The sequence below is a fragment of the Caretta caretta genome, chromosome 1 (genome assembly GCF_965140235.1).
Source record: "Caretta caretta isolate rCarCar2 chromosome 1, rCarCar1.hap1, whole genome shotgun sequence".
Classification (NCBI taxonomy): Eukaryota; Metazoa; Chordata; order Testudines; family Cheloniidae; genus Caretta; species Caretta caretta.
The window spans coordinates 63174738-63198789 of NC_134206.1; the positions used below are offsets into that span (position 1 = coordinate 63174738).

The 24052-nt window shown below is 39.2% G+C and overlaps 1 protein-coding gene across 4 annotated transcripts in view; it reads right to left on the bottom strand.

Annotated features, from left to right (window-relative positions):
* The window catches only part of DGKH (diacylglycerol kinase eta), a 265194-nt gene that overhangs the window by 22655 nt on the left and 218487 nt on the right, over positions 1–24052 (bottom strand). For 3 of the 4 annotated variants that reach the window (XM_075128739.1, XM_075128734.1, XM_048851305.2), the window contains exons 18-26: positions 21780–21914; positions 20021–20138; positions 19131–19241; positions 18874–18970; positions 15781–15888; positions 11471–11584; positions 11050–11184; positions 9206–9372; positions 1178–1283 (exon numbers count right to left, since the gene is read on the bottom strand). In XM_075128739.1, the coding sequence (XP_074984840.1) occupies positions 1178–1283; positions 9206–9372; positions 11050–11184; positions 11471–11584; positions 15781–15888; positions 18874–18970; positions 19131–19241; positions 20021–20138; positions 21780–21914 (1091 nt within the window). The remainder of the gene's footprint in view (positions 1–1177; positions 1284–9205; positions 9373–11049; positions 11185–11470; positions 11585–15780; positions 15889–18873; positions 18971–19130; positions 19242–20020; positions 20139–21779; positions 21915–24052) is intronic. The other variant, XM_075128731.1, reaches the window with a different exon arrangement.

Consider the following 24052-nt stretch of genomic DNA (forward strand, 5'->3'; position numbering starts at 1 on the left):
ATGAGGGTTGTTCACATCACCCTTGAGGGAGGCAAGCTGCCACACTTTAACAAGCAGTGGTTAGCCTGCATAGTTACTATGGTGATGAGGGCTTAAATAGATTAGGTTAGGTTAGACAAAATTAGACCGACAAACTCATGTCCATGAAATCAGATTAGTGCCCAGATCTTGCAAAAGCTCAAATTGTGGGGGTTGGGCTAGGAGATAAGGAGCTCAGTTCTGCTCCTGCTGAAATTCTCCCATTAGCACCATGTCCTCCATTAAGGTGTGTGTGCGCATCTGTGTGAGTGTGCCCATGTGACTGTACCTGGGTGTAGTTCTTTGTCCATCTCCCAACACTCTGAGTCATGCCCTTAATGCGATGCTCTGCCTTGCCCCTGTATCTTCCTTTGCCCCGTTCACACACACCCCTATTTCCAATATACGTAATGTCCCACTCCCACTTAGGTCCAGTCGCCACAAAAGGGAATGTTTTTCTACCCAGCAGTACCTTCCTCCTCCCCAGTGGGAGCTGTCAAGTACCCTCTACCTCAGGGGGTCAGCAACCTTTGAGAAGTGGCGTGCCAAGTCTTATTAATTTAAGGTTCCGCGTTCCAGTAATAAATTTTACATTTACAAGGCCCCCCCGACAGAACCCCAGACTGGCAGCCCACTGAGCCGCTCAGCCCGCTGCCAGTCTGAGGTTCCGTCCACTGGCCACTAGAAATCAGCTTGCGTGCCGCAGGTTGCTGAGCCCTGCTCTACCTCTTCCAATGTGCTCCAGGTCTGCGGGGAAGGGAGTCTTTCTCCCCTTTCCTCTTCCCTTTGGTTGCCCCTGCTGGTGCTGCCTCGGCCTTTCAAACTCACTGCAGTAGAGTCTCAGCAGAGCCCATCAGCTATTAAGTGGCCCAACAAGCGTAAGAAGGGGGCGCTGAGGCTGCTGCTGCAGGGGCAGGAGAAAAGGCATTGTTGGTTTCCTCCCCATCCCATTGGGTGGTTGTGCCTATGTCACACTCTTAAAGTTAAGCACGTTTGCAGGATCAGGAGCCTTGTATATCAATAACCTCAGCAGTTAACATATTAGCCATTGGAAAATGGTGACTGGGACTATAGGACTACTCCGGTGTCTCCAGAAACACTTCTGCACACAGGGGCTACAGTTGATTTATAATTAAATAAGGCTCTGTTGTTCCTTTACCTCAGGAAACCTTGGATTGGCTTTATTTAATGCATGTGAACACGCATTGACAGCATGAGCCAGCTCCTGTTCCAACAGGTTGTGTATTTTTGCGGCTTCACAGATTCTACAAAAATATGAAAAACAGGAAAGGTACTTTGCCACTTTCTTTTACATCCAGTTAAAATGTGATTGAAATTAAAAAACATTGGCGGATGGAAAAGAAATATTTCACAGAACATTTACACAAGCTGTACCAGCTGTACTAAGCATATTGCTTTGTATCTAAAGCTTAAATATAAGTATCACCTTAGACAACAAAGAACTTTTCTCTCTTGTCTAAATGACATTCTTAATACAGAAGATCTGCTCTGATATGAGGGCTTGAGGAACGTTTATTGTCTTAACTGGCATGTCATCCGACCAGCAATGGGTACATATAGATTATACGGATTAAACCAGGAATATTCATTCACATAATTCATACCAGAAACACATTCTGAAGAGAATTATTATGGTGGTGTCATGTGACAGTCTGTATACCCTGTTAGTGATGCGTAATAATACATGCAACATAAAACTGAACTTGACCACTTGTGATCATTAAAATTCCAGTGCAACTTACAATCTAAGTACAATTTTTTACAACAGTAAAGGTATTAACCTGTGACCTGGCTACATTTCATTTTGGATAATTATATTTCATTATGCCTACATAAATTCCCCCTTTCTGCCTACCTGAATCATCCCTGCAATTTAAACTGAATATGCTGTTCTATAATTCCTGTCCTAAACTTGTTCAGTTAAACAGTTGCTCTGGTGCATGAAATGATTTTTATATTATAGCATTTGTGACAGTGAGCACCATAATACAGTCCACTGTAAACTGGTATTTTCACTTGTTCATAATGGTCTCAAAAACATTTTTTAAACTGAAAATATCTATGTTTGTCTCTGCCCAAAGGTGAATGTTTAAAAAACATATACAAGACTGGTTCGGCGATTTTTCAGGTTGAGATTGATGGGTTGACAGGAGGGAGGGTAAAAATTCCACACACACCTGTTGCAACTGAAATTTTGCGCTCACACAACTCAGATGGCGCTAGTTAGAAACATCAAATGTGGTGCTATCCTAGACATTGCTGAGCCAGGAAAAGCAATCCAAGTTTGAAGACAATCCCTGTTCTAAAATTATGAAGGTCTGAAAACGGTGTGTGTGTCTACATGTGTGTGATAAAACATTTTTTATTTAAAATATAAGACCACCAAAAAGCTGATCTGTGTTAGTATTTTGAGAGGGTGCTGGAATATTTTAGCATGAAGGTGTCCTTAAGTTGCTGGAGGCTGTCTGATTTAGGACCACAGCTCTAAAAGGATTTAGCATGATGCAGCGGACAAAGTCAGGAGGACAAGGACTCTATTCCCAGCTCCATCACTTGACTCAGAGTGTGCCCTTGTGCAAGTCACTTATTTTTCTGTACCTCAGTTTCCAACTGTAAAATGGAGAGGATGCTGCTCATCTTTGTAAAGCATATGGTGATTTACAGTTGAACAGTGCTTTACAACTGCCACATATTTTCACAAAGTTATTTTGTGCTTCCTATCAGCAGCAGCAAAATGGTGGCTCTAAGACCGAGATGTCAGGTCTTCAGACTGCTTCTCCAAGCAGCAGCCTAGCTCCCAGCAAATGGAGAGAAGGGTGGGGCCACCATCATCACATTGTATGCCAGGGAAGGAATAATGATGAAGCTGCAGGGACATTGCCTGACATCTGTCCTCAGTGCACATTGTGGGGAACAGAGGGGAGTATGAAGAAGGGACTGGAAACACAGGGGTCTGTCTGTGGGGAGTCATGTGCTGAACTCAGAGATATTCTCTACACCTTTCTAGGCAAGAGTTCTTCCTACAACACAGAAAGCCAGTGAAAATGCAGGAGTGGTACGACAAGGCTGAAGCAGTGAAAACAGCCAGTGAAAGGTAATGAACTAAGAACAAGAATTTCTGCTACAAGCTGGTGGCTCAGCAGTGGGAAATGAAAGAAGAGAAAGACCTGGGTGTATTTGTCAATCAGACATGACTAGGAGCCAGCAAAGTGATGTAGACATAAAAAAGGCAAATGCTATCTAGGATGATTCAGATGAGGTATTTCTAGTAGAGATAGTGAATTATTAAGGCTATCGTATAAGGCACTTCTAAGACTTCATTTGGAATATAGTGTACAATTCTGATCATCCATGCTCAAGAAAGATAAATTGAAACTGGAACAGGAGCAGCACAGAGCTACTTGGTTGATCAGGGGAATAGAAAGCCTAATTAAGAGAGGAGACTAAAAGACCATAGCTTGTTTGGTCTAGCAAAATGAAGGCTGAGGGGGGATATGACTGCTCCTTATAAATACATCAGTAGGGTAAACACCAGGGAGGAAGAAGAGTTATTTAAACTAAGGGAGAACATTGGCATAAGAACAAATGGGCCATGAATAAATTTAGGCTGGAAATCAGAAGAAGGTTTCTAACCAACAAAGAAGTGAAGTTTTAAGATGGAGCTTGATAAATTTATGGATGAGATTGTATGATGGCATGCTGTGATAGCAAGGGACTGGACTTGATTACCTAGGAGATCCCTTCCAATCTGTGTCCCATGTTTCTCTGAAACATTCAGTAAACTGACTTAAAAATGAGTGAGTGGCTTTGCTTGCAGTACACGCAAAACAAATACTTTTATAAAAACAAACATTTGCTTCTTTGAAAGCATAGGGCCTTTATTTTAAAAAAAAGCATAAGGAGTTCTTAGTGGGCCTTTTCGCTGTTTTTCAAGGGGTGTCTCATGTAAAAATAAAAGAGCTTTGCAAGTTGCCTGGAAAAAGATGAGTGGTGATTTGGGGGATTAAAATGTTTTATAAGCTTTGCTGGTGGCTTTTAAAAATGTTTGTGACTCAATAAAAACATACTTTTCTTTGAAAAAGTGGGGTATTTCTGTGAAAACTGAATTTTCACCTTCTTAAATTTTTTTTGCATTTTAGGGGGAAACGGTTTCTGGGGTGAGTGGGAGAGCAGAATCAGTTCCGGTTAGGCATATCCCTAACAGCCAAAAATAATTTTTTGGATGCATTACTCAAGATTTGGAAAATATTGAAACCAACAAACTCCAAACTGACATTACCACACTTCTAAATAAAGTGTGGCTCTTGTGTACCTTGGTTGATTCAATGGATGGAATTCCTCTGCCACATAGAGGAAATGATTTGGAGCGCGACACAGAGGGCTTGTCTACTTGGGGACACTCAGAAGGTTAATCTTAATTAACTTTTAATGTGGATTAGTTAAACCACATTAAATCCATGTGGATGCTCTTACTAAAGTGTCCTTAATTCAATTTAGCTTAATTCACTTCCAAAGTGAATTACACTGAACCAAATTAAGGCAACTTTCATTTTGAATAAGAGCATCCACACCATGTTTTAATACAGTTTAACTAATTTACTTTAAATTCACACCTTTAGTTAATTCAGATTAATTTTCCTCAGTGGCCCCAAGTAGACGAGCCCTGAGAAGGCAAAAGAATTGGATGCATCATTTGAATTCCTGAGACAAGAAAGCAAAAAGGGATTAGTTTGTGTTTGATTATGAATAGAAGGATGGGAAAGCGTATGAGCCAAAATTTAAATTCAAAGTGGATTTCTTTAGTATGTTGCTGGATACAACACTGGTTTCATACAGCTTGGAGTTTTCAAATTAATAGCTGAAACAAATCATTCCAGCTTGTAACTGATTTGGAACTTTATGCTGATTTGGAATGGGGAAAGGAACAGCAAAGCCTTGCTGAAATGATACAAACCACTAGAAATTCTTCACTGTTCTAGTGAAGAAAAGATTTCAGCAGATCAAACCCTGGTCTACGCTGGGGGGTGGGGTGGGGGAATCTATCTAAATTACGCAACTTCACCTATGTGAATAATGTAGCTGAAGTCGACGTACTTAGATCGACTTACTGTGGTGTCTCTACCACGGTGAGTCTACTCTGCCTGCACCTCTCGCGGCGCTGGAGTACAGGAGTCGATGGGAGAGTGCTTGGGGGTCGATTTATCGCATCTAGACTAGACGGGATAAATCAATCCCTGCTGGATCGATCGCTGCCCGCGGATCCGGTGGGTAGTGAAGACATACCCTTAGCCACACATGAGCCCCTAAAGGGCAAAACTTCAACTGATCAACAGTCAAGAGACCCTTGGGACTTGCAGCAGAATGTGAACTCTCATAACAATGAATATGTAAACAAAAAGGTAAGAAGGGTCTATCGGACAATTAGACTTGCTTAGACTTTGTTCCTGCAAATATTTAATTGTTCAGTAGTTTAAGAGTTAAGACTGTGCTTATGTTAAAAAATTGTTTATAAAAGCAGAAACTGTGCTGTGCATTTTCATTAATGCAAATAATTGGGTGATTGGGGAACACAAATTTTTTTGTGATGGGGTAAGGAATAGGAGTCAATAGAAATAAAAGTTTGGTAGATGGAAGGATGGAGGAAAAACCTGAGAAAAAATGTTAAGGATTGAACACCCATGTCTAAGGTTAAGGATTGAACACATGAGGAGCCGCAAGATATCAGAGATTAAAACCCTTTGTATTTTATGCACAGAAGAACTGTTCATAGATTCAGAGATCACACTAAGAGGCTGTTACTGGCTCAGGATTGAATTCTTTCCCAGGACAGGCATAATTTCGGGGGGAAATTCCACATCTGAGGGGAGAAGGAAGAAACTTTTCTGCGGCTTGTGGATTTTCTTTTAAATCGTGGATTTTTTAAGACGAGGTGGTTATTGGCATGTGTTTAATGTATTGTTCTGTTTATCACATCGATGTCACCTCCACGTATGCACTGTATGTGTTTATTTTTATACATTTCTCACATGCACAGTTAGGATGTGTTTTGGGTTTAAATGTAACATTTTGGTGACCTCCAATTCAATCCAGTAACAATAGTATATTTTTAACTTTAATGTATCACTTATTCTTAGGGCTGTCAATTAATCGCAGTTAACTCATGAGATTAACTAAAAAAAGTAATCACGGTTAAAAAAATTAATTGTGATTAATCGCACTTATAACAATAGAATACCAATTGAAATTTTGAAATTTATTAAATATTTTTAAATAATTGAAATTTATTAAATATTTTTGGATGTTTTTCACATTTTCAATATTGATTTCAATTATAACACAGAATACAAAGTGCACAGTTCTCACTTTATATTAATATTTGTTATTACAAATATATGCACTGAAAAAAGGATAAACAAAAGAAATAGTATTTTTCAATTCACTTCATACAAGTGCGGAAGTGCAGTCTCTTTATCGTGAAAGTGTAACTTATAATTGCAGATTTTTTTTTGGTTACATAACTGCACTTAAAAACAAAACAGTGTAAAACTTTAGAGCCTACAAGTCCACTCAGTCCTACTTAAAAAGAAAAGGAGTACTTGTGGCACCTTAGAGACTAACCAATTTATTTGAGCATAAGCTTTCGTGAGCGACAGCTCACTTCATCGGATGCATACTGTGGAAAATACGCTGTAGCTCACGAAAGCTAATGTTCAAATAAATTGGTTAGTCTCTAAGGTGCCACAAGTACTCTTTTTCTTTTTGCGAATACAGACTAACACGGCTGTTACTCTGAAACCTGTCAGTCCTACTTCTTATTCTGCCAATCTCTAAAACAAACAAGTTTGTTTACATTGACGGGAGATACTGCTGCCTGCTTCTTATTTACAATGTCACCTGAAAGTGAGAACAGGCATTTGCATGGCACTTTTGTAGCCGATGTTGCAAGGTATTTACATGCCACATATGTCGTTTGCCCCTTCCATGCTTCGGCCACCATTCCAGAGGACATGCTTCCATGTGATGATGCTTGTTAAAAATAACAATGAAATGTGTGACTGTACTCTTTGAGGGGAGAACTGTATGTCTCCTGCTCGGTTTTACCTGCATTCTGCATATATTTCATGTTATAGCAATCTCGGATGATGACCCAGCACATGTTCGTTTTAAGAACACTTTCACAGCAGGTTTGACAAAACGCAAAAAAGGTACCGATGTGAGATTTCTAAAAATAGCTATAGCACTCGACCCAAGGTTTAAGAATCTGAAGTGCATCTAAAATCTGAGAGGGACAAGGTGTGGAGCATGCTTTTAGAAGTCTTAAAAGAGCAACGCTATGATGCGGAAACTACAGAACTCAAACCACCAATAAAGAAAATCAACCTTCTGGCTGGTGGCATCTGACTCAGATGATGAAAATGAACATGCATCAATCCATACTGCTTTGGATCGTTATCAAGCAGAACTCGTCATCAGCATGGAAGCATATCCTCTGGAACGATGACTGAAGCATGAAGGGACATATGAATCTTTAGCACATCTGGTATGTAAATATCTTGCAACGCCAGCTACAACAGTGCCATGTGAATGCCCGTTCTCATTTTCAGGTGACATTGTAAACAAGAAGCAGGCAGCATTATTTCCTGCAAATTTTAACCAACCTTGTTTGTCTGAGTGATTGGCTGACCAAGAAGAAGGACTGAGTGGACTTGTAGGCTCTAAAGTTTTACATTGTTTTATTTTTGAATGCAGTTTTTTTTTTTACATAATTCTACATTTGTAAGTTCAACTTTCATGATGAATAGATTGCACTACAGCACTTGTATGAGGTGAATTGAAAAATACTATTTCTTTTGTTTTTTACAGTGCAAATATTTGTAATAAAAATAAATATAAAATGAGCACTGTACACTCTGTATTCTGTGTTGTAATTGAAATTATTATATTTGAAAATGTAGTAAACATCCAAAAATATTTAAAATAAATGGTATTCTATTGTTAACAGCACGATTAATCACAATGAATTTTTTTATCACGCGATTAATCATGATTAATTTTTTTAATCGCTTGACAGCCCTATTTATTATTAATAGTTAGGCATAAGAAAGATAATCATTTTCATTTGCTGATCATAAATATGGAGCCAAATATAACATGAATAGATTCTGTGCATTTATAATTTTTCCATCACTTGTTACCTCTCTCTCATTAATTTTAACACAGTTACCCACTAGATAACTATTGGGTTTGTATATTAAAGCTATGTTCTTATGATCTCATCTAGTCCAAATAAAGAAAAGAGATGAGTACCACTTTTTATTGTACTTTCTATCTCTGAGAAATGGTACAGCTATGAGTTTAAAACAGTGATATTTGAAGAAGAAGTTATATGGCTAAACCTACTTTGATTATCAGAAAATAAAATATCAAAGTGTGTATTGTTTTATGTATGCAACAGGCCCAAATTAACAATTTTTGGTCAAAATTGTTTTTTGACATAAAATTATATTTTCGACTACACTAGTATTTTTCTGAAACGTGTCTGCTTTCTGCAAAACTGCTGAGTTTTCATCAAAAACGCTCTGGACAAACACTGAAAACATTCAGTTTTTGGCAGAAAATGTTTGATTTATCAACACAAAGTCAAAAATTTTCATGGGAGAAAACAATATTTGCTGATCTGCTATAGCAGTGGTTCTCAAAGATGGTCCGCCACTTGTTCGGGGAAAGCCCCTGGCGGGCCGGGCTGGTTTGTTTACCAGCCGCGTCCGCAGGTTCAGCCGATCACGGCTCCCACTGGCTGCGATTTGCCGCTCCAGGCCAATGGGGGCTGCGGGAAGGGCGGCCAGCACATCCCTTGGCCCGCATCACTTTCCACAGGCCCCACTGGCCTGGAGCGGCGAACTTCAGCCAGTGGGAGGCGCGATAGGCCGAACCTGCGGACGCAGCAGGTAAACAAAGCAGCCCGGCCCACCAGAGGCTTTCTCTGAACAAGCGGCAGACCGGCTTTGAAAACCAGTGCGCTATAGTATATAAAATAGACTTTTAAAAATACTGATACTGTGATAATAAATCTTCAGTCAGAATATAGAAATACCCTCAGTTTTATAAATAATTTTACCGTGGGGAGTATGCTACTATTCCATTAAACCCATTTGTTCTACTGTACCTGGTAATAAGTTCTTCTGCGGCTTGTGAACACAGCTGGATCTGTGCAACTTCTTCTTCCGTAGCCAACTCAACAGCCTGTTGAGGGTACAAGTGAGATCGGAGGACAGGTTTGCAGGAATCATACTTCTGTTTGTCTTCCCAAGACTTTAGGGTATTTTCAAAAGCCTGATGAAAATGGTATGCTACATTAGCTGACAGTACTTGCAGTTTTTTAATTAAGCTTATTAGGCACACAGATTGGTACATCATTTTACATAAATATTACAAATACTCCACATTATAAATGGTGTTTGAAATTACTTTAAAACTAAAGTACTTTAAAACTAAATTCAAAGAACAACAGTTACTTCTGTGAGTAACCTCTCTCTCCCCGTCCTCTGTAAAATATGCTGTTAGTTAGAGACACATTTACATGAACACATTACTGTAGGCATACTTTGTCAGGACAAGATGTTCTGAACCTTCTGCTGAGCACAGTGGGAATCTAACAGTCATGCAGAGTCCAAACATGAAAACAAGGAAAAAAAATGCCCTAACAAACTTTCTTTAAACAACAAAACAGCTACCATAACACAAGCCATGATGCAGGGAGAGGACTGAATTTAGCATCCACTCAGGCCAACGGACTGAGGAACTATGGGGAAGTTGAGAGTGTTTACCCCGGGGAGGGCAAACTACGTCCCACGGGCTGGATTCAGCCCATCAGGGCTTTCAATCCGTCCTGCAGGATTGCTAGCCCTGTGGCGCAGCGGGACTAAGGCAGGCTCCCTGCCTGCCCTAGCCCTGCGTGGCTCCCGGAAGTGGCCGCACCACGTCCCTGCAGCCCCTGGGGGGTGGGGAGGAGGGCGGGAGGTCTCCGTGTGCTGCCCTTGCCTGCAGGCACCGCCCCCCGCAGCTCCCATTGGCCGGGAATGGGGAACCGTGGCCGATGGGAGCTTCAGGGTTGGTACCTATAGGCGAGGGCAGCACACAGCAGAGCCGCCTACCCCACCCCACGAGCCACTGCCGGACATGCTGGCCACTTCCAGGAGTGGAGTGGGGCCAGGGCAGGTAGGGAGCTTGCCTTAGCCCCGCTGCGCGCTTCTGCCACCCCGGAGCCGCTCGAGGTAAACGGTGCTGGGCCAGAGCCTGCACCCTGAAATCTTCCTGCACCCTGCACCCCAACCCCCTGCCTGAGACCCCTCCCACACTCCGCACCCCCTCCTGCACCCAACCCCCTGCCTGAGACCCCTGCTGCACCCCGCACCGCCTCCTACACCTCAAACCCCTTCCCAGTCCTACATTCAGGGCCCTACATACAATTTCCCCACGCAGATGTGGCCCCTGAGCCAGAAAGTTTGCCCACCTCTGGTTTACACCCTTGATTCTAGAGTGCTAGAATAGCGCACATGCCCCCAAGAGGCGAACTGGTTTGAAATAGGTTCTGTTACTATTTGGGAGGGCATGCAATCTTGCTGTGGCAGTCATGAAGGAGGCACGTTGTATACCTTACTACGTACGTAACTGCAACTAAAACTTCCAATTTATGATAAAGTACAAAGCTAGTGTCTGAAAGAGAAAGTACATTATAGTCACTAATTCTCTTTTATGTTTATACAAAAGTATACATAGTACTACAGGCAAAGACAGATAATCAGAACGTTTCCTCCTGGAAGTTTGAGGATTTCATCTTATCAAAAAAAGATGAGAGTTAAGCTATTTGTGTACAAGAACATATCTGTACCAACCTTTTATTTATTATTTCATAAGCTATTTTCTCTTTTTATAACTGAACCAAGTTGTTATAATAATGGCACTAATGAAGCATCCCATATAAAAGATAAAATGCTTTCTGTAACTTACTCTGTCTCGTGTTAGCATCTGAGCTCTGTTTTTATGCACAATTTTAATAACTCCTGGAGGCTGGATCCATGCCTCTCCGTCTACTTGCACTGGAACCCCTTCATCTCCAAGTATGGTGATCTTTACTGACCGACACTGAAAGAGAGTAAACATGTTATTTCACAGAGTAATATATTAATGAAATTGACAGTCCACCTGCATTAGACTGGTTGTTAGGAGCTGTGGCTTCTATCCAGGTTTGTCTTGAGGGTGAAACACTGTTGTATTTCATTAATCATTTATGATGACTTGTTACCTGTTACAATTAAAACAAAGTCAACATTTTATTAATGTATAATGCAGTAGTTGTCTAGACTACCTCTTTTCTCTGCAGCCTCCCAGCATGCCAGCTATCTTGGTTGCTTTCCAACAAGACACATACCTGAGCTATTCTGTGGTGCTGCAATTTGATGACTCTTGAAACTGCCATCTGCATGCTGCCAAATACCGCAACAACTTCTAAGATTTTGTCATCAAATGATGGTGCTCCAAATATCTGAGGGGAAAAGAAAATATCAATATTAGACTCTAAACTCTTATTGCAATCTACACAGTGCAGGGATTCTGTCTCCTTTTGTGTCTGATGCAATTCCAAACACACGTTAGGTATTTAAATAGTAGAACTAATGTATTTGAAAAATAAAATTCTAGATTCAAGTATATATAAATTATACCATCACTTGAACACAGCAAAGGACTGTCATAACAAGGGTGATTATAATGGCCACAGTATATTATCCATATATAGGGTTGAAAGCCACAGTATATTATCCATATATAGGGTTGGTGGCAGGTTTAAATGCACATACTGAGAAGTGTTAGTCAACTGAAGATTAATGTGGCAAACATTACTATGCTAATCTTCACCTGGTCAATATTTCTGAAGTCCAAGAGTAATTAAGAAGACATTTATTTACTTTAACAGAGCTCAAAAGTGTTTATCTTTCTTTGTCCAGAATTCTCTTTAGACCATCTTCAAAATCTATACGAGTAAATGAAGTGTCAATGCCACTTCATTTAATGCTGAAGAAGAATCTCATTTTATAGCATAAAATTCACCTGTTTTAATAATGAAAACTTTACTTGAACATTCTGTTTTTGTATCAAAATAATGCCCCAATCCAGCATGTATTTAAGTACGTGTCCGTTGACTTCAATTGGACTAATCACAGAGCATAAAAGTTAAGCACATGAGTAAGCGTTTGCAGGACCAGGACCTAACATTGAAAGCACATTTTGTAAGTTAGCTTGGCAGTTCCCTAAAATAAAGTCTCTCTCTCTCTAGGATATTATATGACCCTCATCATCAAGAGCATGCAAATGTCTTACACGACTATAGAACAAAAAGATTATTCTTTCCCAGGTGCTTCTCCTTCCTTTTCTATTTCAAGTAACTTTTGATATATCCAGCTTCAGCTTATTTGCCTTTAAGAAAAAAATGAAAGCATTTCTTTCATCCCTGAAATTATTCTTTAAAAAGCAGAGATGAAATGATTATGCTGTTTCAAAGCATGGAACAATTATCTATGAGGGTTTAACTTTTCTTCTCTATGATTCAGACCAGCCTACCACTTTTTAAAAGAAAAATTCAGATATTAAATACGATGAATTAACTGAAGAAACAATCTTTTGGAGATACTGAATAATTTAATGTGATACTTTGTTTATGTTTTTTAACACTTACTAATTTGGTGAATTTTTTGGATTCCTCTTTAACTGGATGAGTCTGTCTTGTTTCTGTTTTTTCCCTTTTAAATTTAAATTGATAGGTGGTGACTAGATAAATTGTCCGTTGCTTATCCAACTGAAGATCAGTGCGAACTTGTCCAAAAGTTCCAAACTGGATCATAGAATGTCAGGGTTGGAAGGGACCTCAGGAGGTCATCTAGTCCAATCCCCTGCTCAAAGCAGGACCAATCCTCAACTAAATCATCCCAGCCAGGCTTTGTCAAGCCTGACTTTAGAAACCTCTAAGGAAGGAGATTCCACCACCTCCCTAGGTAACCCATTCCAGTGTTTCACCACCCTCCTAGTGAAAAAGTTTTTCCTAATATCCAACCTAAAACTCCCCCACTGCAACTTGAGACCACTACTTCTCGTTCTATCATCTGCTACCACTGAGAACAGTCTATATCCATCATCTTTGGAACCCCCTTTTAGGTAGTTGAAAGCAGCTGTCAAATCCAGGATACAGGCTGCTAGGTGTTTCCGGCTTGTCTTGTGAGATTTGTAGGCATTGTATTGGTTGTTTATGTTGCTTTACTCCATACGTTCTTTTTGTTGATGAAAAGCTGATAGGGCCAAAAGTACAGTTTGTTAAAACCTCTACAGCGCAGTTAATCTAATGATCTGCCAGAAATGTACCAAGGCATGATGTCTCATTAATAATTACTGACTCACTGAGTCATGCAAAGAGAGATGTTCCCTTCTTTACTTATATAATGGCAAATACCCATGAAAATGTTGGGTATTCAATTCTGTGCTTGCATGCCTTTTTAGTCTCCTTCTTAGCATAAGCACAACATGCCTCAGGTAGCACATGACCAGAACTCATCACTGAATGTGGTCTGCTGGTTGGATCGTTAGGTTCCCAAGCTTGGGCCTGGTACTGAAGGGGAGTGTGACATGAACACTGATCTATGCCCCAGGCCTTCTTAGTGACATTCCACAAAATGGCATCCTCCATGCAGTGTCACCTGACTTTTTGGACCACATTTGAATTCTGAGGCATTCAATGCCTGCATAGTGTAACACAGATGGCATGCCCCTGCATTTAGAAGGTTTAAACTTTGCTTGTAACCAGTGGATCTGAAATTACTCCAGGATACCACTTTTCCATCCTCCCAGGGACTGGATTACAGCCTACTCACAAGTTGGGATGAATTCCATTCCCCTTGCTTGCTTACAAAAGCCCATTTAGCTTGTGTTTTATCTTTAGTGCAGGGATGGGTGTTGTTATATTCTGGTTTCTCTGCATGTATAATTTACTTGCATAGAATTTCTGTAGCATGCTTTTTTTCAACAACAAAAAAGAAATAACAGTCTTCTAAGAAATCAAATTCAAAGATTAGCATATCCCCTTTTTCCCCCTGGGTTCTATTTCTAATCTCCCTGTTCTTTCCAAACTAACAAACTCCCTGGGATAACTCCGCATATACAAAATTCAGTAAGAGTGTTGTGGCAAACCCCGCCAGGCTCACTGAGCAATATTTTAGGAATAGACATTGCTGTCAAGATGACGACTTTCTTCTGTCCAGATAAGCAGAACCAGCAACCTCTCAAAGACTACAACTAGTATTGCTCTGTTGACCAGTCACCTGAGACAGCACAAAGAGCAGTGAGTTGTGCACCTAACCTCCCACAGAATAAATGTGTCACCTTTTTGACGTTTGATTATGAGTAGCAAAAATATTGCTCCCAAACATACATGTGTGTTGCATACAAATATGATTGCTAGAACAGTTTCCTCTCTTTCTCGACCCTCTGGGGATAAAAGCAGAAATTCCCGAACGTAACCTAGATGAATGTTAGGGAAACTTCCATGCTGCAAATGTGAATATGGAGGCCACCAAAATGCTTGATATCTTCACTCAAATGCAGCTTGAGCTGACTGCCATGCTCAAAAGACATGTAGTATGAATAGGAAAAAGACTCCAAAGAATATGAAATAATGTTTTTGATGAAGAAGGGTGGGGGAAAAGGGTGTGGGATTGTGAACAGTAAGAAAGTTAAGCACTTCGGGGAAAATGTAAGGGATAGTCTATGTTAAAACACAATCTTACTAATAAATCTAATTTTACATGATAATTAAATGTACAAAACCATGTCAAAGCAATGCTGTGATTCAGACTTCACACACACTAAATCAGGAAATTAAAAATTATGGTAATCCCACAGCAATCATACTAGATCTTTTGTGCATAAAGTACACTTCAACAGTAAGAATCCCATCTGGCATACCCTCAAAGCAGTGAAACAGTAGCGTATGTAGTGAAGTGTCTGTGCAGTATAAGGTCTGTCAAGAAAAAAAAAGGACCATTTTGGATCAGTCCATAAGCTTACTGGCAACAATATATACAAGATATAGACACAGAAAAAGGTAATTAAAGGATTCTACAATTTTTAATCCTCTCCTTAGTTAATTTATTCTCAGTCCCCATTTTAAGATTCACCAATCCACCTACAGCTTTTTAAAGAATAGGCGCAAAATGAAGATATAAGCTGTGGGAATGATGCAGCTGGCCAGCTTCCTTTTCTGTTGGATATAGCACACAAAGTGCGTGCACTGGGAAACCTTGATTATAGCAGATCATAAACTAGTACATAAAAAAGGAGAGGAATTGCTATCATTCATCATTGTTTGAAAACGAGTCATGGCTAAAAATTTCATCTTTATAGCCATATATTCTTTGAGTATTGAGCCCTATTTGGAAATTTTGGTGACTTTAAGGGGAAAGGAAAGGAAAGAAAAAATAAATGAAAATCAAAGTGACATATTTTCAGTAAAAATGGAAAAACTTAATGCAAGAGCGCACATATTTCTGAACTGAAATCACCTTACAGAACAACAGCTTCCTGATAGTTATCCAAACTATATACCAGTACTATTACAATTAAATGAGAACAACAATAGTACAAAGTGCTTTTTGTAAATTTTGCTTCAAAGGGTTACTTTTCTTTAATGTTACTTACATCATCCTCTTTGGTTCCACCCCAGAAATTAGTCCCACCAGCATAGCTTGGAATGTTTAGCACAGCTATGCCTTGAAGACTGGGGAGGGGGATGTATTGTCCATCACACTGTAATGCATAAAAACCTATGTGAGAATGTAAAACAAATGACCTGATAAAGTAATCAACCATTTCTAATTCACAAAGCATTTCAACAGAGCCAGCAATGGAAGCTAAAGTCAATATTGCATTAGTAGCTCTATACGAGTCTATTTTCCCTAGGCTGGGAAGTAACTCTACATAAATCTATTCTTCACACACTAATCAAGATTTTTCTTCTTACACTACAAAATATTTGAGCTACAAATATCTGCAACAGCGTCAAAAGGTAACTCTCTCTGTCCCTTCATAGAAATTTGCTCAAGTTCCCAGCAGTAACTTCCCGCATTTATATGTCAATCTCTAACTACTAGGAATTTGGAGGTTTTTTGCATCTTCTCCTGAAGCATATGGAGCTGGCTGCTGCCAATGACAGGATACTGGGCTAGCAGGACTGATCTTGGTGCATATGGTCCAGCATGTCTACTCTCTTCTAACCAGAAATACTACCAACAGCAGATAGCATCTTTTAGTTGCAATTTAGATCTCATCACTAGAAAAATAACTATACTACTGCAGCGCAAAGAGGTCAAATGAGCATACAAAATATTATAAGCATAAATATAAAATGAAAAATTATTAAATTAATGTTTAAACAATGTATAAAATGTTAATAAAATGTAAAAAGCTATGTAAGAATATATAAAAAGAGAAAAACTACTTTCTTAAATAAACTAATACACTGTAGCATTCCATTTGTCAATCACATAATGACAGAAGCCATTGCAGCATATCTACTTGTTAACTCTGGGATAAAATCTAGAAAAAAATTGCTATGAAAAATGAGAAAAAGTACTTATTGTGAGATTTCACTTTAAACATGAGATTTCATTGGATGCTGCCACCTTCACCTCTCATTATTTCAAAAAAGGCATAATTAAGCCACTGGATAATTAGAATCTCACCCTGCAGAGGTATTCATAGTATTGCTAAACTATTATTATTAGGATCTAGCATCCAAAGCATGCTAGATCCTTTCCTAAATATGCAAGAAGACTATTTCCTACTCTGAAATACTTAGGATATAATCAGACAAACAGTGAAAGATGGAGGGAAAGGATTTAACGAACAAGCACAATGAGAAAGGTGGAGTTAACCAAAAGTCCAATTAGTGCTTATATGCTTGGCTTCACTTCTGTATTTGCCTCAGTGCCCTGAACTGTTCATGCCCATTTGCTATCCCAAGATGAAAAGACTTCTTTCACCATTTCCCCTGTACTCTGCATTGTCCACTTCTGACAATTTACAGAAAAACAGCCAGTCAGAAGATACTCATGAAATTCCAAACGTGGAAAGAGTCTCTGGAGTAGTCCCTCTTTCTACATCCCCTATCACCTAAAATACTTAAACAACTCTGGCTGCTGCTGAAAAGTAACCCTGGAGTCAGTGAGAGAACAGTTTTGGAAGTACAACATATTGAACCCACTTCTGAAAAAGTGGCTCAAAATGTATTAGAAATATGCTTAGTAGCACCTGTGATCTCTGGTTTCATATTATTCCACCTTAGCAGCAATTCAAAATATAAAAACTTAAAATATAACAATATCCAAAGTATGGCATGAAATTAATAGATGTGACTGCCACCTGTGAGTTATAGTATATGATTAGTTCTATCTTTTGAAAATGACTAATTTTATTTCACTCTTCAATGCTGTGTATTTTATTACCGCACATAACACAGATCATTTTGTAAGACAATACGAAATATGAAGCTTCCACTGACTTTTTTACTTCCAAAAATATTAAGAAATAATTATGAAAAGGTCAGATTTGAATGCTAAAATATATTTTATTCAAAAGAAATGTTACATTTGCAGGTTCTTAAATTAGAAATCCACCTGGAGCATACATAATGTTCTTTCCTATCATCATCTCACTAACTACAGCACAATTTCTAGATAATTGCTAAATCCTTCGATAATGGAAACTTTCTTCTATAAGACTAAACCTTCTAAAGTGCACTCAAGAGAAAGAGTTATAATAAATTAAAATTATGCCCTCAGGTTAACAGGTATCTTCATATAAATAAAACGAACTTCCAGATAAAATATTTAACACAAAGAAAAAGACAATGCATGTTCTTTCCTTCCCCATCACACTTTGGAAGAAAACTTACGTAACGATTTCCCAGACTTATATCATGGCTAATCTCTTGCTACATATCTGAACTTGTTAAGCATTAATGTTTTCAAGTTCCCAGTATTTTGAAAAAGGCTTAAATTTGGTTTTAGAACTAGAGTAGGAACTAGCCAGATTGAATTGATTTATACATGTATCTGTGTTGTGGCAAGACACAATATCTTGCAACTTCTACACAGCTCCCTCAATATTGGAATTAGGAAAGTCTCTCTAAATGCCCTAGTTCTTTATGTACTACATTCTTTATGTACTACATTCATCTGTCATTTATCATGAAGTCATTTTTAATGATTCTTAAGCCTTCTTTTCCAAGATGTTTATTATGTACTTTGTATAGACATTTAGTCAGTTTCCATACAGGTTAAACCAACGTGATAGGATTAATGATCTTTTTTTCCATAACGTATATATGTTTTTATTGTTGTTCTTGAGATCTATTCTCCATTCAATGTGCCCCCAAAACCTCTTATTGGTGTCAGTGGGAGTTGCATATTGAGAAAACAGATCACTTAGAGTCTACTGTCTCTTTAATTATACAAAAAATAATAGGAGTGACAATGATAAAAGTTATTCAGAAACATTGGACGCCATACTTTTGCAGATTTCAGAATACTTATTGTGTGTCCAAGGATTCACATTGTGATGAACTTCTCATCCATGGCATCTCACAGACTACATTTATGAGGGACAGATTTTTCATAGTTTCACCTAACTTAGGTAAAAAACAAGTGAGATATTTCAAGATGATCCCCATGTTCTGCACTGTAAATTTTAATGGCAAAAACTCATTTAATCTGTAAATAAAATAAATATTACCTCAAGCTGAACTTTTTGTTCTAAGTTCTTATAGGTTCTTTGCAGTAATTCTTTGGTACCAAGCACCCCATACCACATCATGTTCTTTGTCCGGCTTCTGGAAATAAGTAAATAAAAATTCATATACTGAAGCATGCAATTTGTTATGTACCAAAGCTGTGGAAAGAGGCAAAAGTTAAGGATATAAAATAAAGCAAACAGAATAACAACATTAAAAAAATTAAACTCCTCTGCTTTATCACTAAGAACTCCATTACCGGCACTTTTCAGGGTGTTCCTCTCGCTTGTTATTAAATTCTAATGAAATTTTTGCATCTAATCCAATTCCAAAGTAGTTGTTCATGACACATTTTTCTGAATATCCTTCCCTGTGAAAAGAATACATATATGTAAGTATCCAGTTATGAAGTTATCTGAACAATTACTTTAGAGCTTTGAGCTAGATTGTGGCTGGCCCTAGCACAGGACCATGACCGAGGCAGGGTGCAAAACATTTGATTGATTGATCTTAGATACTGATATGGCCCCATCACTCAGTATATGAACACCTCACAAACTTTAATGTATTTAAACTCTCAACACCCCTGGAAGACAGGGAAGTGCTATTATCCCTATTTTACAGATGGCAAACTGAGGCACACAGGAAGTCGGTGATGGAGCAGGAAATTGAGCCCAGATCTCCCAAGTCCTAGGCTGGTGCCATAACCACTGGACCATCCTTCTGCTCTATAGCAGTCACAGGGACCATGGAGTGTAAGTCACCTCAAAAGGATCAGAGAAGAGACAGGGCTTTACCTCCCCAACCCTACCTAGAGGAGCTTGCCCATGATGGAGGAAGTTGCATGCTCCTAAGGTGAAGAGAGAACATGCTTCATGTGTGTATCAAGGAGCTCCACTGGCCACAACGCCTTCCAGTGATCCTGCTGTAGCAATGCGACTCTGCATTGCTTTTAACTCAGGGCCTCTGCCTAAAAGACACCATCTGGCTCTTTGAATTTATTGAGCATTATTATCTATAAAAATTGTGCTTTAAGGCTTGCGTTATTCATTCTAGTAATTACAAAGTACAATTTCCTAAAGAAATGATTAAGGAAAAAAGACTGAACCTCAACACAGTCAATTTGAGAAAACAAGGAGATTTTCTTACAGTGAATCTGGATCAGGGTCAATAAATGGGGTAGCACCAAATGGATCAATGTTTGCAAGTAACATTTTGCTGATAATAGAACTCCCCGCAATGGAGGCAGCTAATCCAGCTCTTAAACCTGAAGGAGAAAACACAGAAACAAAACAATATTAAAAAACAGAGTCACAGCAATATTTTTTTAATGTAACTCATGTAATCCTGAGAGATAGTATTGTCTATAGCCAAGCACAGGATGGACAGGAAGTGCGCTTTCTCAGACAGCTCTGCTACTGCACCTCAGTTCTACCTACATTACCTCGTTCTTCCAGACTTGGCCTCTCTTGAGCAGAAAGCCAACTGAGTTGAATTCTGTGGTGGTTCACTGTCCAGCACTGGAGAAAAACGTCACGATTTCAATCCAAGACTCCGGAGGTGACAGGTTGCACAGTAATTAACTGGCTCACCTAATGCCACTGAAGGTTACCATATTTTTCATCTCTTAGTCCAGTCACCCAGTCTCCAAACTATTTCATTACTTCGGGTTGGTTTTGGGAGGAGTTGGGGATGGGGAGGCGCGCAGGCTTCCAGAGCAGGATCATTGTTCATGCAGCCTGTCATCACATTTAGAATCTTTAAGAAATGCTTAACTCCTTAATTCGGCTTGATAAATGTATGTTCAACAGGGAGTTCTTCCCTTGCCACCCTTTTACACAAGAGAACTTCCCTGCAAAATGTGTAAAGCCAGCACTTTGATCTCTTAGACAGGGAGGAAGGGGTTGAAGACGAGAGAAGGACAAAGAGACAGAACAAACAAGTATGGGTGGAAAATGAGGGCAAGGGGAATAGAGAACAGAAAGACAGTGCTGGAAAGAAGAGGGATGGGGAGGAAAGAGAGAGAGAGACAGACAGGTGTAAAAACACAGAAATACAAGTTAAATGAAAATAAATAAGGAAGACAGAAGAGGAGAGGCTGGCAGGGAGAACTTGACTAATGAGCTACGAAACAATTTTTGTTTCTACCATGGGAAGGGTCAGAGCCTGATTAGTTTTGCCTACTGGAAAGTTGGCAACCCTGCCATGCCCATTTTGGTTAATATCAAAGTAACATGCACAGCTGTGTTTAATTAATGCAGATAGAAATTTGCTTTCAAAAACTTTTAGTTAAAGTGATCTACAAACAATACATGCTTAGTTTCAACCTATGTTGTTAATATTGATAATGAAAGTTCATTAAGCCAGTGTTTTAGCAATGCTTTCTGGTATACATTTTTAATTTGGGATGTGTACAGATTTCCTAACTGCTATTGTTGCAAAGTACCTTTTTACAGTTTAATTTATGATATTTTTACTGACAGGTATGTCCCCTTGCATTTAATTCAGTCAAAAGATCATTTCTTACCGAACTCTGGCCCTTAGTCTCTTACTAGGCTAGCATAGCCTTCATCCACTAGGGGATCAAGGTTCCTTTGACTCCACTAATCAGTCAGTAATGGATGATGAACACAGCCCTCCCATTTCTGCTCCTCATTCCCAAACCAAGTGCAATGCTTTTGCAATATATCTGGTGCTCAGGACAGTGACCAGAAGCATTTTCAACTAACATACTTTCTCAATTGTACCACACAAAGAGGTTATGTGTAAAAATTGACTCATTTTTGTAAAGTCTTTGACATCTCTGGGTGGAAGACACTATGTAAGTGCAATGTATTATTATTTAACAACTAATTGTGGCATATAGCACGATACTGAAAGGACTAATAGAGTTCAGAATTATCATTACCTGGGCAGATTATCCTGGTGTTAAGTACAGGGAGGTTTTCTTTGCTGGCTGCCACAGCTGGGGCAGAGAAAGAGCCAGTATGAGAGGGGATGCCCCGACTTGTATGTCGATCTGGAGATTTTGGTGCAGTTTTAACTATGCCAAAAAAAGAAGAAGAAATAACAAAGTTAGAATAAAATATACACTCACACACGAATTGTAGATACAATTGCATATGTGCTTATCTAAGGTTCAGAGCCTCAACATATTGTATAAGCATGAACTATTAATCTAACCCAAGGGTTCTCAGACTTTTGCACTGGTAACCCTTTTCACATTGCAAGCCTCTGAGCGTGACCCCCCTTATACATTAAAAACAATTTTTTATATATTTAAGGTTTCAGAGTATCAGCCGTATTAGTCCGTATTCGCAAAAAGAAAAGGAGTACTTGTGGCACCTTAGAGACTAACCAATTTATTTGAGCATAAGCTTTCGTGACCTACAGCTCACTTCATCGGATGCATACTGTGGAAACTGCAGAAGACATTATATACACAGAGACCATGAAACAATACCTCCTCCCACCCCACTCTCCTGCTGGTAATAGCTTATCTAAAGTGATCACTCTCCTTACAATGTGTATGATAATCAAAGTTTGGGCGGGGGGGGGCGGAGGGTGAGAAAACCTGGATTTGTGCTGGAAATGGCCCAACTTGATTATCATACACATTGTAAGGAGAGTGATCACTTTAGATAAGATATTACCAGCAGGAGAGTGGGGCGGGAGGAGGTATTGTTTCATGGTCTCTGTGTATATAATGTCTTCTGCAGCTTCCACAGTATGCATCCGATGAAGTGAGCTGTAGCTCACGAAAGCTTATGCTCAAATAAATTGGTTAGTCTCTAAGGTGCCACAAGTACTCCTTTTCTTTATATATTTAACACCATTATAAATGCTGAAGGCAAAGCGGGGTTTGGGGTGAAGGCTGACAGCTCGCGACCCCCCGCATGTAATAACCTCCTGACCCCCCTGAGGGGTCCCGACCTCCAGTTTGAGAACCCCTGATCTAACCTATTAACTCTCTTTGAGATCTCTGGAGAACCGGCAAATATCTGTATTGTTTTGTATGAATATTGTGTGTCCCTCTGTGTGTTTGCTTGTGATGGGTTACTTGCTATGGAGTTAGATCAAAAGGAGTTGTTAAAGAAACCAAGCAGGAAAGATGAAATAATGCCCTAGATAAGAAGCATCCCAGGAAATGTTCAAACACAATAACCAGGAATATAGCTGTGAAGATGTAGCTGTTTTGCCAAGGCTGAGAATCTAGAGATCAAAAGACACACATCTGTTAAAAGATCTGCCCTGCAGAAAGGGAGTGGGGAGAAAAGGTTGTCAGCTGCTACAGACTGACAGAGTCTGGGTCTGCTGAAAGCACAATGTAACTTGGTCCCCAAGAGACTGCAGGACACCACAGCTAAGTCATGTCTACTGAGGGGCTGAGAAGGAATGCCAAGCGTAGTTAAGACAGTCAGCATATAGATGTGTTATTTTAAATCCACTTCTTGGAGTGCTGTGCACCTTTGGCAAATAAATCACAACTTGTTTTAAAGAAACTGCTTCTGTGTCACTGCATATTATTACTGTCCACAGGCTGCCGAAGGGAAACTCTGATAGGTGCCACGCCGATGGAGCCTGCTAGATGTCCAAACTGGCAATCAGCGGGGGTGATTGGATCATGGATATCCACCCCAAAGAGAAGTGGAGGCACAATCATGCCTTGCAAGGGTGCGTGGAACTGGAAAAGGATCTCAAAAGGGTCAGCCTAAGCATTGTCTCTAACCAGAAATATCCCCATTTATTTGTTTATTTATTTCATTTATTTTACTCATGGAGAAACTCAGATGCAGGAAGTTCAAGTGATTTGCCCAAATGAAAATCCTCAAAGATACATAGAAGACGACCTCTGGACTTCCCAACTTCCACTTCAATTCATTAGGGAAAACACTAATTTAATATTACCTTAAATACTGCACTTCATTTCTGATAAATGTAATAGGATGTCCCATTGAAAAAAAATGCAGAATTAAGAAGGAAAAAAAGGCAAAATTAATTCTAAGTTTAAAAGATTTGCTGTAATATGAATTATGTATAAGGCCACTAACCCACATCCAAAGTTCTTGGAGTGCTATATAATAATTTCATAATAAATTATAAACAAATCTAATAAAAACTGCCCTAATAAAACTAAAGAAAAATGGAGGAGAAAGGAAAACATTCTAATAGTTGGGGTAA